Source organism: Phoca vitulina, unplaced genomic scaffold, assembly GCF_004348235.1.
Source record: "Phoca vitulina isolate PV1807 unplaced genomic scaffold, GSC_HSeal_1.0 scaffold15, whole genome shotgun sequence".
In the NCBI taxonomy this organism is placed as follows: domain Eukaryota; kingdom Metazoa; phylum Chordata; class Mammalia; order Carnivora; family Phocidae; genus Phoca; species Phoca vitulina.
In genome coordinates this window covers 40,875,111-40,890,263 of record NW_022589718.1, presented here as the reverse complement: position 1 = coordinate 40,890,263, position 15,153 = coordinate 40,875,111, and the positions used below count along the sequence as shown (strand labels likewise).

At 41.1% G+C, this 15,153-nt stretch overlaps 1 protein-coding gene across 1 annotated transcript; it reads right to left on the bottom strand.

Annotated features, from left to right (window-relative positions):
- Positions 1-1,188: 1,188 nt before the first annotated feature.
- On the bottom strand, positions 1,189-2,696 carry LOC116638022 (olfactory receptor 5V1). The gene has a single exon (XM_032413781.1). It carries the CDS (start codon positions 2,491-2,493, stop codon positions 1,540-1,542), a length of 954 nt encoding a protein of 317 aa, XP_032269672.1. The 5' UTR covers positions 2,494-2,696; the 3' UTR covers positions 1,189-1,539.
- Positions 2,697-15,153: the final 12,457 nt, after the last annotated feature.

Sequence of the window (15,153 nt, the reverse complement as noted above, 5' to 3'; positions counted from 1 at the left end):
CTTTATCCAATCCTCTGCTGAAGTACATCTTGGCTCCTTCCACAGTTTGGCTATTGTGGACATTGCTGCTATGAACATTGGGGTGCAGGTCCCCTTCTTTTCACTACATCTGTATCGTTGGGGTAAATACCCAGGAGTGCAATTTCTGGGTCATAAATAGCTCTGTTTTTAATGTCCTGAGATAACTCCATACTGGTTTCCAGAGTGGCTCTACCAGCTTGCATTCCCACCAACAGTGTAAGAGGGTTCCCTTTTCTCCACATCCTTGCCAACATCTGTCTTTTCCTGATTCGTTCATTTTAGCCATTCTGACCAGTGTGAGGTTGTATCTCATTGTGGTTTTGATGTGTGTTTCCCTGATGCCGAGTGATGTGGAGCATTTTTTCATGTGTCTGTTGGTCATTTGTGTGTCTTCTTTGAAGAAGTGTCTGTTTATGTCTTCTGCCCATTTCTTGACTGGGTTATTTGTTTTTTGGGTGTTGAGTTTGAGAAGTTCTTTATAGATCTTGGATACCAGCCCTTTATCTGATATGTCATTTGCAAATATCTTCTCCCATTCCATGGGTTGCCTCTTGGTTTTGTTGACTGTTTCCTTTGCTGTGCAGAAGCTTTTTATCTTGATGAAGTCCCAAAAGTTCATGTTTGCTTTTGTTTCCCTTGCCTTTAGAGAGGTGTCTTGAAAGAAGTTGCTGTGGCCAAGGTGGAAGAGGTTGCTGCCTGTGTTCTCCTCTATGATTTTGATGGATTCCTGCCTCACATTGAGGTCTTTCATCCATTTTGAGTTTATCTTTGTTTTAGATAAAGATTTCCTAAATTCTAAATACCCTATAAAATAGTAACATGTCGTGTGGCTTTATTTCTAGAAACATTCTTTCAGGATATTCCATTTTTTGGACACAGTAAGGAATATAAGCTGGGATTGAGAAACTATGACTGTCTTCCTTCCAACATGAAGATAAATTGTCATTGACCCATGCAACTGGGGAAAAAACTAACCTTAATTGTCAGCAGAACCAGAGATAAAACATCATTTCATCTTGATTCACATAGCTCTGTCAAAAGCAGTGTAATGTGAACTCAGTGCATTGATTATGATGCTTTTTTAAGAAGAACCTAATAAAGAAAGAAAAGCCAAAAGCATGACTTAAGTAGTAAGAAGAGGAATATAATAAACATATATGAGGAGCATTAGGATAAGGGCTTTCACATTCCTCAACATATAAGTGGTAATACACAAAGGAAGGAAAGTACTAGAAGGTAATGACCATCAAGCACATATTGCATGAAAGAGTGGCACCATATTCAGGAATGGACAGTATTCTAAGAAGAAAATTACCTAAAAACAGCAACATCCATGTCTCTTGCACAGGACTAACTAAACTAAAGCTCAAGAATATGTACACTTAGACTTGAGTGTGTCAACTGTTCACTATCTGTCCCAACACTGCAATCAACCTGTAAGTTTAGTGTCACTGTCAACAGTTGGCTAGTGAAAAGTTAATTTCTGATATAAGAATATTGGTTACAGATGAGTGAAAGTTACATATCAAAAGAGGGAATCGGCATCTGCCACCTTCTCCCCATGGCCTTCACAGCCCCTTTGATGTCTTTATTCCTCAGTGTGTAAATTACAGGGTTTAGCATGGGGGTAACAACACTGTACAATACGGAGATTAGTCTGTCTTTCTCCAGTGAGTAAGATGAGATGGGCCGCATATATGTGAAGATGGTGCTGCCGTAGTAGAGAAGGACAATGAACAGGTGTGAAGCACAGGTTGAAAAGGCCTTTTGCCTCCCCTCTGAGGACTGGATCCTCAAGATGGTAGAGATAATAGAGAGGTAGGAAAGGACGATGCCCAGGAAAGGAGCCCACCCAATGAAGACCCCAATGGAGAGCAATGCCAACTCATTTACAGAAGTGTCCCCACAAGACAACAGCAGCAAAGGGGGGATGTCACAGAAGAAATAATGAATCTGGTTGTTGCCACAGAAGGGCAGGCGGAAGGTAAGTGCTGTGTGCACGACTGAGTTGAAGAAACCCCCAGTCCAGCATGAGGCGGCTAACCGGCCATACAGGGCCCTGTTCATAATCACTGAGTACCTGAGGGGTTTGCAGATTGCAATGTAACGGTCATATGCCATGGCTGCCAGGAGGAGACACTCTGATCCTACAAAGAAAATGAAGGCAAAAATTTGAGCCACACATCCTCCATAAGAAATGCTCTTCTTCTCTGATAGGAGATGCACCATCATCTGGGGGACATTGGTGGTGGTGTAGCAGAAGTCAAGAAAGGCCAAATTCCTTAGAAAATAGTACATGGGAGTATGTAGATGTGGATTAGCCATGGTCACCAAGATAATGAAGAGATTTCCTCCCAGAGTACAGATATAAGTCATAAGGAATACTGTGAAGAGTAGAACTTGCAAATCATTTAGGTTGGAGAATCCCAAGATGATGAATTCAAACAGAGCTGTTTGATTCTTTCCTTCCATGATGTTACCCACTTCCCTTTGGAGGATTAGGCAAAGAGAAACTCAGATTACAATAATCCTATGCTGCAGTAGCAATGGTCTGCAAAACAAGGGAACAAGTGTTACAGAGGACAGTCATTACCGTGCACATCAGATTCCAACCCAGAAGGGCAGCATCCTCCAGAGCTCATACCTACCACCGAACACAGACATAAGTGATCCAGTGTTTCACTTGTAAATAAAATCTCAAAAATACACAATACAGACAGTATTTAATTAGAAAAAAATCACAAGAGGGCACCGTACACCCTACGAGTTCCATATTAATAATGGCTGGGTCAGTTCCACCTGCAATCATCCTGGTGACATGTGAACACGAGTTGCAGAACACAGAATGTGCAAGAATCTCTGAGCAAAAACCCTTAATGTCTCCACCAAAGAAAGAAAACATCCACTAATGATTTGGTGTATGTCCTTCTAATCAGTTTTCCATGCATAAATATTTAAAAGTAGGCTCAGAGAGTACACATTCTAACCTGTTTTTTCCTCAAGCACCATATTGTGATAAATTCTCATGGCCATAAATATTCTCCTAAAACATGATGTTTGGGTTATATACAAGTCTTCATAAGAATACAGGAAACTTTTAATATCTTCCTTATTAGTGGATATTTGTATTTTTTTATTTAATTTGTTATAATAAGCTTCAGTAATAAGCATACTGAATTAGAAACCCCAAATTTCAGGTTAAGTTACTTGTATTTTAATAAACTTTTCAGGAGACTCATCCCAATAAATTAGAGACCCAGTGCTCTGGAAGCTTGAAAAGCCATTTGGCTAATGCAGGATTCCATGTCTGTGTACAGTCACCACAGGTGCTGTGTGGAGGAGGACTCTCACAACTTTGGAGCACTTTCTATCCAGATTCTCACTAACTCCTTCCCCTTTCATAAGTCCCCAAGACAAGTAATTGAGTAATGCTGCCATTCCAATTTCTAGATGAAAACACTGAGTCTCAGTGAAATAAATGTCTGGCAGAGTTATGTAGCCACTGGGTGAAAAAAATACATATAGTTTTATCTCTCCCAAACTGATAGACTTTCAATTGGGTGTCTAAAAATTTAATTTCCCTTAACTGATGACAATAGAATGCTCTCTAAATATATTTTTAATATGGTTTATATTCATACAATTGGATTATTTTAGTTTCAAACTTTTAATGACTTGTATTTCTATTAATGGCAATATGCTATGTCTGTACCATCTTGATAGTTCAATCTAACTGTTACTAAACATCTGGTCTTTTGCTTGAATATGTTTATTTGAATAATTGATTCCCAGGATAGTTGTTATTTCCTGGCCGGATGTAAATTAATTTGAATGTTCGTGTTTGTGTCATTAAAGAATACTGTTCTAGACTTTAAGTTGGTTAATAAAAATGCTTGATAAAATTAAAATGGTTATACAAAGGATCCCTTAGTTCAAAATGCTCAAGTTCTAATTCAAGAAGAATGAATTGTGCAGTTTGATATCTGAAGCAAATTATAGGAGCTAAAGAGAGAACTAAAACTTTTTAGAAATGAAGGTAAGTACTGGGCCTTTACTCAAACAGCACTTCTTTGACTGCTCTGCCCTGTGCCCATGTGTGTGTCTGAACCTTAAATTCAGAAGGGTGAGAGAACACGCCAGATAAAGGTACAGATTCCCTTAGTGTATATTTCACATTACCAGGAGCAAATGAATTCTCCAGGACAACTATATTTCCATCAAAAGAATCCCCAAACCCTGGTCATTCCTAAACTCTGCTTACACTTTTACCTTTTTAACCCTTCCTCCTACTTCTGAGGATAAATTAGACCAATCCACTAGGCTAACTCATCCTGCTCATTTTATTCAATCATATTTCGAGAAACTTCTCTTTGCGGGGCATGTTGGTTTGTGCTAAAAATAAAATGATGAACAAAGCAGAATTTGACTGTACATTCAGGAGAATGCACATTGGGGGTTATAAATTTACCAAATGGTTTTTTTAATATAATAAAAACTATAATAATCGCTTTAAAAGAAAGCAACATAGGGCTCACCCTGTTTTGGAGAAGTCATCAAAAGCTTCCCTTAGAAAATGTGAATTGAAATCTCAAGCATGGACAGAGGTTAAGTAGGTGAAGGTGAGTTAGGTGTGAAGAACCTTCACACTAAGAAGAGCAGGTACAGGTTCTGGAGGCTGGAGGAAGCATGAGGCTAGGAAGCCCAGGAGCCTGGGATGAAGGGGAAAGACAGGAGGTGCTTTGGTGGAGTTGGAGTCATTGGGAATCTAAGAGCAGGAAGACGATATTTCTGGGACCTGAGTTGTCCATGTTCTAGAAAGGCCCTTCTGGCCACTGTATGGACAATGGAATGGAAGGCATAGCAGTGGACAGAACAAGCCACCAAGTTCATCCAAACAGGGGGGTGATGGCATTTCAGACGAGCATGGTAAGCATTGAGTCAGAGGAAATGGAGGCAGTGGAGGGATAGATAGTAGGAGACACAGTTTTTACAGTCTTAGTAGGAGGTGGGAAGAGGGTGGGTTAGGAATAATAATCATAACTGACATACATGGAGTGATCAACCATTCTACAAGCCTTAAAGTAGCCCATTCTCTCACCAAAACACATAAACCTATGAAATAGCATATCACACCCATATTGCAATAAACATTTTTAAAAATAACCTTCAGAGAGATTAAATAATTTGCCTAAAATTACACAGCTATGACATCGTGACACCAAGTTCTACATTTCAGTTTGCAACCTTGATGATATGCTGTGCTGACCTAGATCCCTGGTTTTAGCAACTACATGGTTAACACGATGAGTCATGAAAACAGGGAAAGCTGGAAGGGGCCTAGCTCCAGGAGGAGATGATGGATTCAGGGCTAGCCATGTTATGTTTGAGGCATCTTTGAGATATCTGAGAAAAGATATCATATAAACATTTGGTATTTGGACCTGAGAGGAGAGGTCATCCTAGATCTGCAAGTTCATAACACATCAGTGTTGAAACAGTTTGTTTCATGGAGCCCTGTGCTGGCAGCCACACCTCCTTCCTCAGGGTCTCCCACACCTTCACTTTCTCCTAGGGATCTCCTCATGCTGTGGCCTTGTCTACTGGGCCCCCAGTCTTGGCTGTCCTGCAATCATCCTGCTCATGTCCACCACACCTTCCCTGTGTTCCCGTTACTCATGAGCTGCTATGCACTGGCTGGGTGACACTGCGCTCCTGCTGACCACTGTCTGCCTCCAAACTAGAGTATCTTCTCCTTTGTTTTTCAGGATCATTTCTATCCACTCAACCTGGATGTCTTTCTTCCTCTCCCCATTTCTATCTGTCAATCTTCATTGTTTCAAATCTCAGCTTCAATGACACTGTTTCCTTCAAATGAAACTTAAGTTTATGTTTGAGGCATCTTTGAGATATCTGAGAAAAGATATCATATAAACATTTGGTATTTGGACCTGAGAGGAGAGGTCATCCTAGAGCTGCAAGTTCATAACACATCAGTGTTGAAACAGTTTGTTTCATGGAGCCCTGTGCTGGCAGCCACACCTCCTTCCTCAGGGTCTCCCACACCTTCACTTTTTCCCAGGGATCTCCTCTTGGAAACCGCAGACCTCTTGGAAACTGCAGACCTTCTTGGAAACTGCAGACCTCCACTCCACCACTCAACACACATGTATTTGTGCAATTTATATCACCCATTTGGCCATAATCCTTGAGGATACTTGTCCTGTCTTACTCATCTATTTCCTATAGTTATCTGGGGGACACAATGGTTTAACTTTCAGTAATTGATTGCTACTATTTGAATGTCAGGCACTCTGGCAGAATTTCCAAGAAAAAAAAAGAGAGAGAGAGAGAGCTCCTTCCCTTCCTCACATATTCAGAATTCTGTAGCACTTAGAAAAAAGGCTTCATATCTACCATATCATCTTACTCTCATACAATCATGAGTTACGGTTTCAAAAACTAAAAGTGACAGAAGATACCTGACTCTTTTAAGCTCACACAGTTAACAGAATAGAAAAACAATTATACTATCTCCAAATCTGGAACAATGTCCCCCAGGTGGTACTCAAGTCATGATCCACAGGTGACAGCTGCCCCTCCTACAGAAGAGACTAAGGGCTGTGAGTCACCATGTGAAGCACAGATAATTCACAGAGTTACATGAAAACGGCTTCTTCCTCTCTTATCCAAGACCACAAAATCTCATATAATATAAGAAAAAAAAAAAAAAAAAGGTTTCCAGGGATTCACAGCATAGGAAGATCTTGAGGATGGCCACGAAGGACCCATAAAGAATTGTTCTCAGAAAACTCAGGGGCACCTGGGTGACTCAGTTGATTAAGCATCTGCCTTCAGCTCAGGTCATGATCCCAGAGTCCTGGGATGGAGCCCCACATTGGGATCCTTGCTCAGCAGGGAACCTGTTTCTCCCCTGCCTGCCATTCCTCCTGCTTGTGCTTGCTCTCTCCCTCTGTGTGTGTGTGTGTGTGTGTGTGTGTGTGTAATAAATAAATGAATAAATCTTTAAAAAAAAAAAAAAGAAAGAAAGAAAGAAAAAAAATTCATGAGAAAGCGTGCTTTCCAGGCTCTCAGTTCTGACTTCCTGCTTCCTTCTAAGGGACTCGAGGCCTCTTTATTAGAGAGAATTCTCAAAAACGGCACCTTAGAAATGCAGAATGTTTAAATTGCAAGGATCTCTAAAGTACATTATCCAATCCCTTACTCATAACTGAAATCCCATAGCAAACACATAAGCTGAATGAGCACATAATAAATAAATAAATAAATAAATAAATAAATAAATATTTATTTATTTATCCATAAATAAAAACTAGCATGCAGTTGTACCAGGTCAATGTGAGAGACAGCTTCCCATGATAAAGTCACACAATATGTGTTTCTGATGTTCTCCACAATGCAGGGTATTCTAGTCTCTTCTCTCTTTTGCAGAATAAAGACATTACTTTTTATTTAATAAAGAATCAGCAAACCAGCAGATGGACATTCTGAGTGATATCAAATTACCAGAAACAAAGGAAGCGCCACGCTTACACATATTCAGCCTATTCCACCCAAAGCACAGACAGTTTGATTACTCCCTCCCCAGGGTCATCATGTAAGAAGTTAGTTGGACAATTAGGTAGTCAGAGCCAGGGTCCCCAGCAAGCAGAGACCCATAACAGCTAAGACCACAGTAGCATTCTGTCTAGCAGCTTCTGCAGAAGTGACTTTTGCAAAAGATCCTGAGACAAAACAATTAACCATAAAACATTTGTCACTATCACTAGTTAAGACCTAAGTCTCCAGATGTCAGCCCAAAAAGACCGTGAGCACTCAATATTAACCTGATAGGTAGACGTGCATGATCAAAACCCTGATCGGCATGCCTTAGCAGCCAATCTGCAAGAGGTCCACACTCTGGTTGCTTAAAATAGTTCCACAAAAGAGCTTATAACAACCCCTAGATTTAAATGCCAAAATGGCAACCCTCTGGAGTCCCTTCCTTCTCCAGAAGCCTTGTACTATGGCTCAATAAATTTTGCTTTGCTGCCCACCACTCTTCACCTGCTCTACCTCTTCATTCTTCCAAGTGGCATGCCCAAGAACCTCAGGTACTAAAGGAATAGAAATCCTGTAACAATCATACTCCCCTTTCCACCCATCTCTCTCACAGAGCAAGGCAGGGAAAAGTCTATCTCCAAGAGAAGTGGAGCTCTAGCTGCGCAATTAGAAAATACTTACTCATCTGTGATCAAAACTATGCCAGAGGAGCAGAGATTACCATTCAGACTCTTAGAACCTGATGTGGGACTGCTTTTATGAGCACAAGGAAGTGGCAGATAATAATGGCCCCTGGAGACTCTGCATGAGGGGTCTCTACCTGAGTGCCTCCTCGATCCCTGGAGGCCAGTGCATGGATTGGAGTGGGCACCAGGATGACCCTCGATGCAGATGATTCCCATGTCCTGCAGGGCTGTTTCCAGGGCCTTGGAGACACACCTCTGGGACATCGGGCACAGGTCCTGAGACTCGCTTCCAGGTTCCTGCCTCAGCTCCTGAGCATCTGGCCGTCCTCCAGCAGCTCTAGTACCATTGTAGCTCTGCTTCAGGAAGTCTCATGAGGAGTCAGAACTGCTCCTCTTGGCCCACAGCTGACCACTGAGAAACATCTTGCACCCTTTCCCGACCATCAGAGGGGATGCAGTTCAGTAGTTTCTTGTTGCTTTGCCACAGCTGGTATATCAGTCCTTAGACTCTAAAATTCCCGGCATATGATCAAACTCTCTCACTGGATCTCTTTTTCTCTGCTGACTTAAGGAGAAGCATCCTTATTTCCTTCTAGAGCTGGGGAAGCTTATATAGCACACCAATCTCACCAAGGAAAGTTCATGCACAGATTAACTCTTCAGCCACTGGATGAGTTCATTAAATATCCACTTCTTTGCAGGTTATGAATAAGTTGGTGGTCTAGGATCTTGCTTTTGGTAAATTTGCTAGTTGGCTTTGAGATCTCAGCTGAAACAGAGACATATATCTTAACATCCCGTAAGACAAACAGTGTATTGATGTGGGGTGCTAAAAAGCTTTTCAATAAAATTGATTGAGGCACAGAAATATCTGGAGACCACTTCTCCTTTTGCCATGAGTGTTCTCCCTCCCAATCCACAAGTTATGACCTTAAGCCATTTTCAAAACAATTTAGTTCTTAATGCAACAATGATGACATTATAATTTCATCATTCTGTCATCTGTCCCATCATTATGTATCAGAAAAGTTATCACTCTAGGAAGCTAAAGATAATGCTAAGATTCTTAGGACAATCACCTGGCCTGGACGTACCTTGAGTCAGAGGGGACTTCTCTGACAGCACAGTAAAGCTAGCACAAAGCAAAAATAGCTGTTACAAATTGTAAGTTACACAAAATTGATCTTCAAAATTCTACTATTTTCCCCAATTGCACCTATGCCATGCACAGCATGCAAGGTTCCTGTGCTTCACAATATCCTATGCTGCTTGGCATTATCTAGCTTCCCAATCTTCACAGATCTGGTGTAGGTGACATGGTGGGTCGGTATTGTTTTAATTTTATTTTATTATGTTATGTTAATCACCATACAATACATTATTAGTTTTTGATGTGGTGATCCACGATTCATTGTTTTCTTATAACACCCAGTGCTCCTTGCAGTATGTGCCCTCCTTAATACCCATCACTAGGCTAACCCATCCCCCCACCGCCCTCCCCTCTAAAACCTGCAGTTTGTTTCTCAGGGTCCATAGTCTCTCATGGTTCATCTCTCCCTCCGTTTTACTCCCTTCATTTTTCCCTTTCTTCTCCTAATGTCCTCCATGCTATTCCTTATGTTCCACAAATAAGTGAAACTATATGATAATTGACTTTCTCTGCTTGACTTATTTCACTTAGCATAATCTCCGCCAGTCCCACCCATGTTGATGTAAAAGTTGGGTATTCATCTTTTCTGATGGCTGAGTAATATTCCATTGTATATATGGACCACATCTTCTTTATCCATTCATCTGTTGAAGGGCATCTCGGCTCTTTCCACAGTTTGGCTATTGCGGACATTGCTGCTATGAACATTGGGGTGCATATGGCCCTTCTTTTCACTATATCTGTGTCTTTGGGGTAAATACCCAGTAGTGCAATTGCTGGGTCATAGGGTAGCTCTATTTTTAAATTTTTGAGGCACCTCCACACTGTTTTCCAAAGTGGCTGTACCAACTTGCATTCCCACCAACAGTGTAAGAGGGTTCCCCCTTCTCCACAACCTCTCCAACATTTGTTGTTTCTTGCCCTGTCCATTTTTGCCATTCCAACTGGTGTAAGGTGGTATCTCAGTGTGGTTTTGAGTTGGATTTCCCAGATGGCTAATGATGATGAACATTTTTTCATGTGTCTGTTAGCCATTTGTATGTCTTCTTCAGAGAAGTGTCTGTTCATCTCTTCTGCCCACTTTTTGACTTGATTATTTGTTTTTTGGGTGTTGAGTTTGAGAAGTTCTTTCTAGATCTTGGATACCAGCCCTTTCTCTGTAGTGTCATTTGCAAATATCTTCTCCCATTCTGTGGGTTGCCTCTCTGTTTTGTTGACTGTTTCCTTTGCTGTGCAGAAGCTTTTTATCTTGATGAAGTCCCAAAAGTTCAGTTTTGCTTTTGTTTCACTAGCTTTTGGAGATGTATCTTGAAAGAAGTTGCTGTGGCCGATGTCAAAGAGGTTACTGCCTATGTTCTCCTCTAGGATTTGGATGGATTCCTGTCTCACACTGAGGTCTTTCATCCACTTTGAGTTTATCATTGTGAATGGTGTTAGAAAATGGTTGAGTTTCATTCTTCTGCATGTGGCTGTTCAATTTTTCCAGCACCATTTATTGAAGAGACTGTCTTTTTCCCATTGCATGTTTCTTCCTGCTTTGTCAAAGATTTTTGACCATAGAGTTGAGGGTCCATATCTGGGTTCTCTATTCCATTCCATTGGTCTGTATATCTGTTTTTGTGCCAGTACCATGCTGTCTTGGTGATCACAGCTTTGTGATATAGCTTCAAATCGGGCAACGTGATGCCCCCAGATTTGTTTTCCTTTTTCAACATTGGCTTGGCAATTCGGGGTCTTTTCTGATTCCATACAAATTTTAGGATTGTTTGTTCCAGCACTTGGAAAAATGTCATTGGAATTTGGATCGGGATGGCATTGAAGGTATAGATTGCTCTGGGTAGCATAGACATTTTAACAATGTTTATTCTTCCGATCCATGAGCATGGAATATTTTTCCATCTTTTTGTGTCTTCTTCAATTTCTTTCATGAGTGTTTTGTAGTTCCTAGAGTATAGATCTTTTACCTCTTTGGTTAGGTTTATTCCGAGGTATCTTATGGTTTTTGGTGCTATTGTAAATGGAATCATTTCTCTAATTTCTCTTTCTACAGTTGCGTTGTTAGTGTATAAGAAAGCAACTGATTTCTGTGCATTGATTTTGTATCCTGTCACATTACTGAATTGCTGGATGAGTTCTAGTAATTTGGGGGTGGAGTCTTTTGGGTTTTCCACATAAAGTATCATGTCATCTGCAAAAAGAGAGAGTTTAACTTCTTCTTTGCCAATTTGAATACTTTTTATTTCTTTTTGTTGTCTGATTGCTGCTGCTAGGACTTCTAGTACTATGTTGAACAACAGTGGTGAGAGTGGGCACCCTTGACGTGTTCCTGATCTTAACGGAAAGGCTCTCAGCTTTTCCCCATTGAGGATGATATTCGCTGTGGGTTTTTCATAGATGGATTTTATGAGCTTGAGGAATGTTCCCTCTATCCCTATACTCTGGAGAGTTTTAATCAGTAAAAGATGTTGTATTTTGTCAAATGCTTTTTCTGCATCAATTGAGAGGACCATATGGTTCTTCTCCCTCCTCTTATTAATGTGTTCTATCACATTGATTGATTTGCGCATGTTGAACCACCCTTGCATCTCGGGGATGAATCCCACTTGGTCGTGGTGGATGATCCTTTTAATGTATTGTTGGATCCTATTAGCTAGGATTTTGTTGAGGATTTTGGAATCCATATTCATCAGGGATATCAGTCTGAAATTCTCCTTTTTGATGGGGTCTTTGCCTGGTTTGGGGATTAAGGTAATGCTGGCCTCATAGAATGAGTTTGGAAGTTTTCCTTCTGTTTCTATTTTTTGAAACAGCTTCAGTAGAATAGGTATTATTTCTTCTTTGAATGTTTGGTAGAATTCCCCAGGGAATCCCTCAGGCCCTGGACTCTTGTTTTTTGGGAGGTTTTTGATCACTGCTTCAATCTCGTTACTGGTTATTGGCCTATTCATGTTGTCAATTTCTTCCTGTTTCAGTCTTGGCAGCTTACAGGTTTCCAGGAAGGCCTCCATTGCATCCAGATTGCTCAGTTTATTGGCATATAGTTGTTGATAATAATTTCTAATAATTGTTTCTATTTCCTTGGTGTTAGTCGTGATCTCTCCCCTTTCATTCATACTTTTAGTAATTTGGGTCCTTTCTCTTTTCTTTTGGATAAGTCTGGCCAGTGGTTTATCGATCTTATTAATTCTTTCAAAGAACCAACTTCTAGTTTCATTGATCTGATCTACTGTGTTTCTGGTTTCTAATTCATTGATTTCTGCTCTAATTTTAATTATTTCTCTTCTAATGCGTGGCTTAGGCATCATTTGTTGCTTTTTCTCTAGTTCTTTAAGGTGTAGAGTTAATTGGTGAATTCGGGATTTTTCTATTTTTTTGAGTGAGGCTTGGATGGCTATGTATTTCCCCTTTAGGACGGCCTTTGCAGTATCCCATAGGTTTTGGACCGATGTGTTTTCGTTCTCATTGATCTCCATGAATTGTTTAAGTTCTTCTTTGATTTCTTGGTTGACCCAAACATTTTTGAGCAGAGTGGTCTTTAGCTTCCAAGTGTTTGAATTTCTGCCAAATTTTTTCTTGTGATTGAGTTCCAGTTTTAGAGCATTGTGGTCTGAGAATATGCAGGGAATAATCTCAATCTTTTGGTATCGGTTGAGACCTGATTTGTGACCCAGTATATGGTCTATTCTGGAGAAAGTTCCATGTGCGCTCGAGAAGAATGAGTATTCTGTTGTTTTAGGGTGGAATGTTCTGTAAATATCTATGAGGTCCATCTGGTCCAATGTATCATTCAAAGCTCTTGTTTCCTTGTTGATTTTCTGCTTAGATGATCTGTCCATTGCTGAGAGTGGAGTATTGAGGTCTCCTACAATTAACATATTGTTATCAATATGACTCTTTATTTTGGTTAACAGTTGGCTTATGTAGATGGCTGCTCCCATGTTGGGGGCATAGATATTTACAATTGTTAGATCTTCTTGTTGGATAGACCCTTTAAGAATGATATAGTGTCCTTCTGTGTCTCTTATTACAGACTTTAGTTTAAAATCTAATTTGTCTGATATAAGAATTGCTACCCCAGCTTTCTTTTGAGGTCCGCTGGCATGGAAGATGGATCTCCATCCCTTCACTTTCAGTCTGGATGTATCTTTAGGTTCAAAATGAGTCTCTTGTAGACAGCATATGGATGGGTCCGTCTTTTTATCCAATCTGCAACCCTGTGCCATTTTATGGGAGCTTTTAGGCCATTCACGTTGAGAGTGATTATTGAAAGATATGAATTAATTGTCATCATGTTGCCTGTGAATACTTTGTTTTTATAGATTGTCCCTGTAAATTTCTGTTGTAGATCACTCTTGGGGTCTTTCTCCTTTTATAGAACCCCCCTTAGTATTTCTTGCAGGGCCAGCTTAGTGGTCACATATTCTTTCAGCTTCTGCCGGTCGTGGAAGCTCTGCATCTCTCCATCCATTAAAATGAAAGCCTTGCCAGATAAAGTATTCTTGGCTGCATGTCCTTCTCATTTAGTACCCTGAATATGTCTTGCCAGGCCTTTCTAGCTTGCCAGGTCTCTGTGGATAGGTCTGACGTTATTCTGATGTCCCTCCCTCTGTACGTAAGGAATCTCTTCCCCCTAACTGCCCTTAAGATGGTTGCCTTGGTTCTAAGATTTGCAAGTTTTACTATTACATGCCGGGGTGTTGGCCTGTTTTCCTTGATCTTAGGAGGGGTCGTCTCTGCCTCTAGCACTCGAATGTTTGTTTCATTCCCCAGATTAGGGAAGCTCTCAGCTATGATTTGCTCAAATACATCTTCTAGTCCTCTCTCTCTCTCCACTCCCTCTGGGATTCCAATGATTCTGACATTGGAACGCTTCATGGTGTCACTTATTTCTCTGATTCTATTTTCATGGATTCTGAGTTGTTTTTCCCTGGCCTCCTCTTTTCCCTTTTTATCTATTATATTGTCTTCCAGGTCGCTTATTCGCTCTTCTGTCTCAGTTACCCTAGCTGTTAGATTGTCTAGATTGGATTGGATCTCATTGATAGCATTTTTAAGTTCTGCCAATTCACCTTTTATTTCTGCCCTTAGAGACTCTATGTTGCCATGAATTGATTTCTCCATTCTAGCCATTGTCTTCACAATTGCTAGCCTGAATTCCATCTCCGACATCTTGGTTATATCTGCATCCATTTGTAAATCTGCAGCATAAGTCATAATCTCTGAGTCTTTTCTGTTTTGGGGGTTCCTCCTCCTAGTCATTCTGTTGATGGGTGGTTGAGGGAATGTATAGAGTCCAAATTATTGACCAGAACCCAAGCAAGATGCACCTGTTTTCTTGGGACCTTAGGGTTGCTGGCCTCTTGTTTTCCCAGCCTGTCTTCTGCGGGAGGGGCCTGCCGCGCTGTTACTCAGGCAACCCTGTTTGGGCAGAGTTGCCCTGTGCCCCTGTGGCGGGGGATGGGCTCAGTGGGAATCAGTCTTTGGGGCTTTCGTTCTCTGGCGCTTTTCCCTGGCGGCTTTCCGCGTCTCTTCTACGAGTCAGAGCAGAAGAGACCGTTTCCAACCCTCTGCCTCAGAGCAGAGAGACCGCAGTCTGTTCTTCAGTGAGCTCTCCAGGCCACACCATCTCCGTTTCTGTCCGTGCTGCTATAAACTGCAGCGTCCTGGGTTGTGCCCCCCTCCACAGCGCTCCCAGTCCTGCCTCCAGGTCGGGGCACCTCTCTGCCCTTTGTGCTT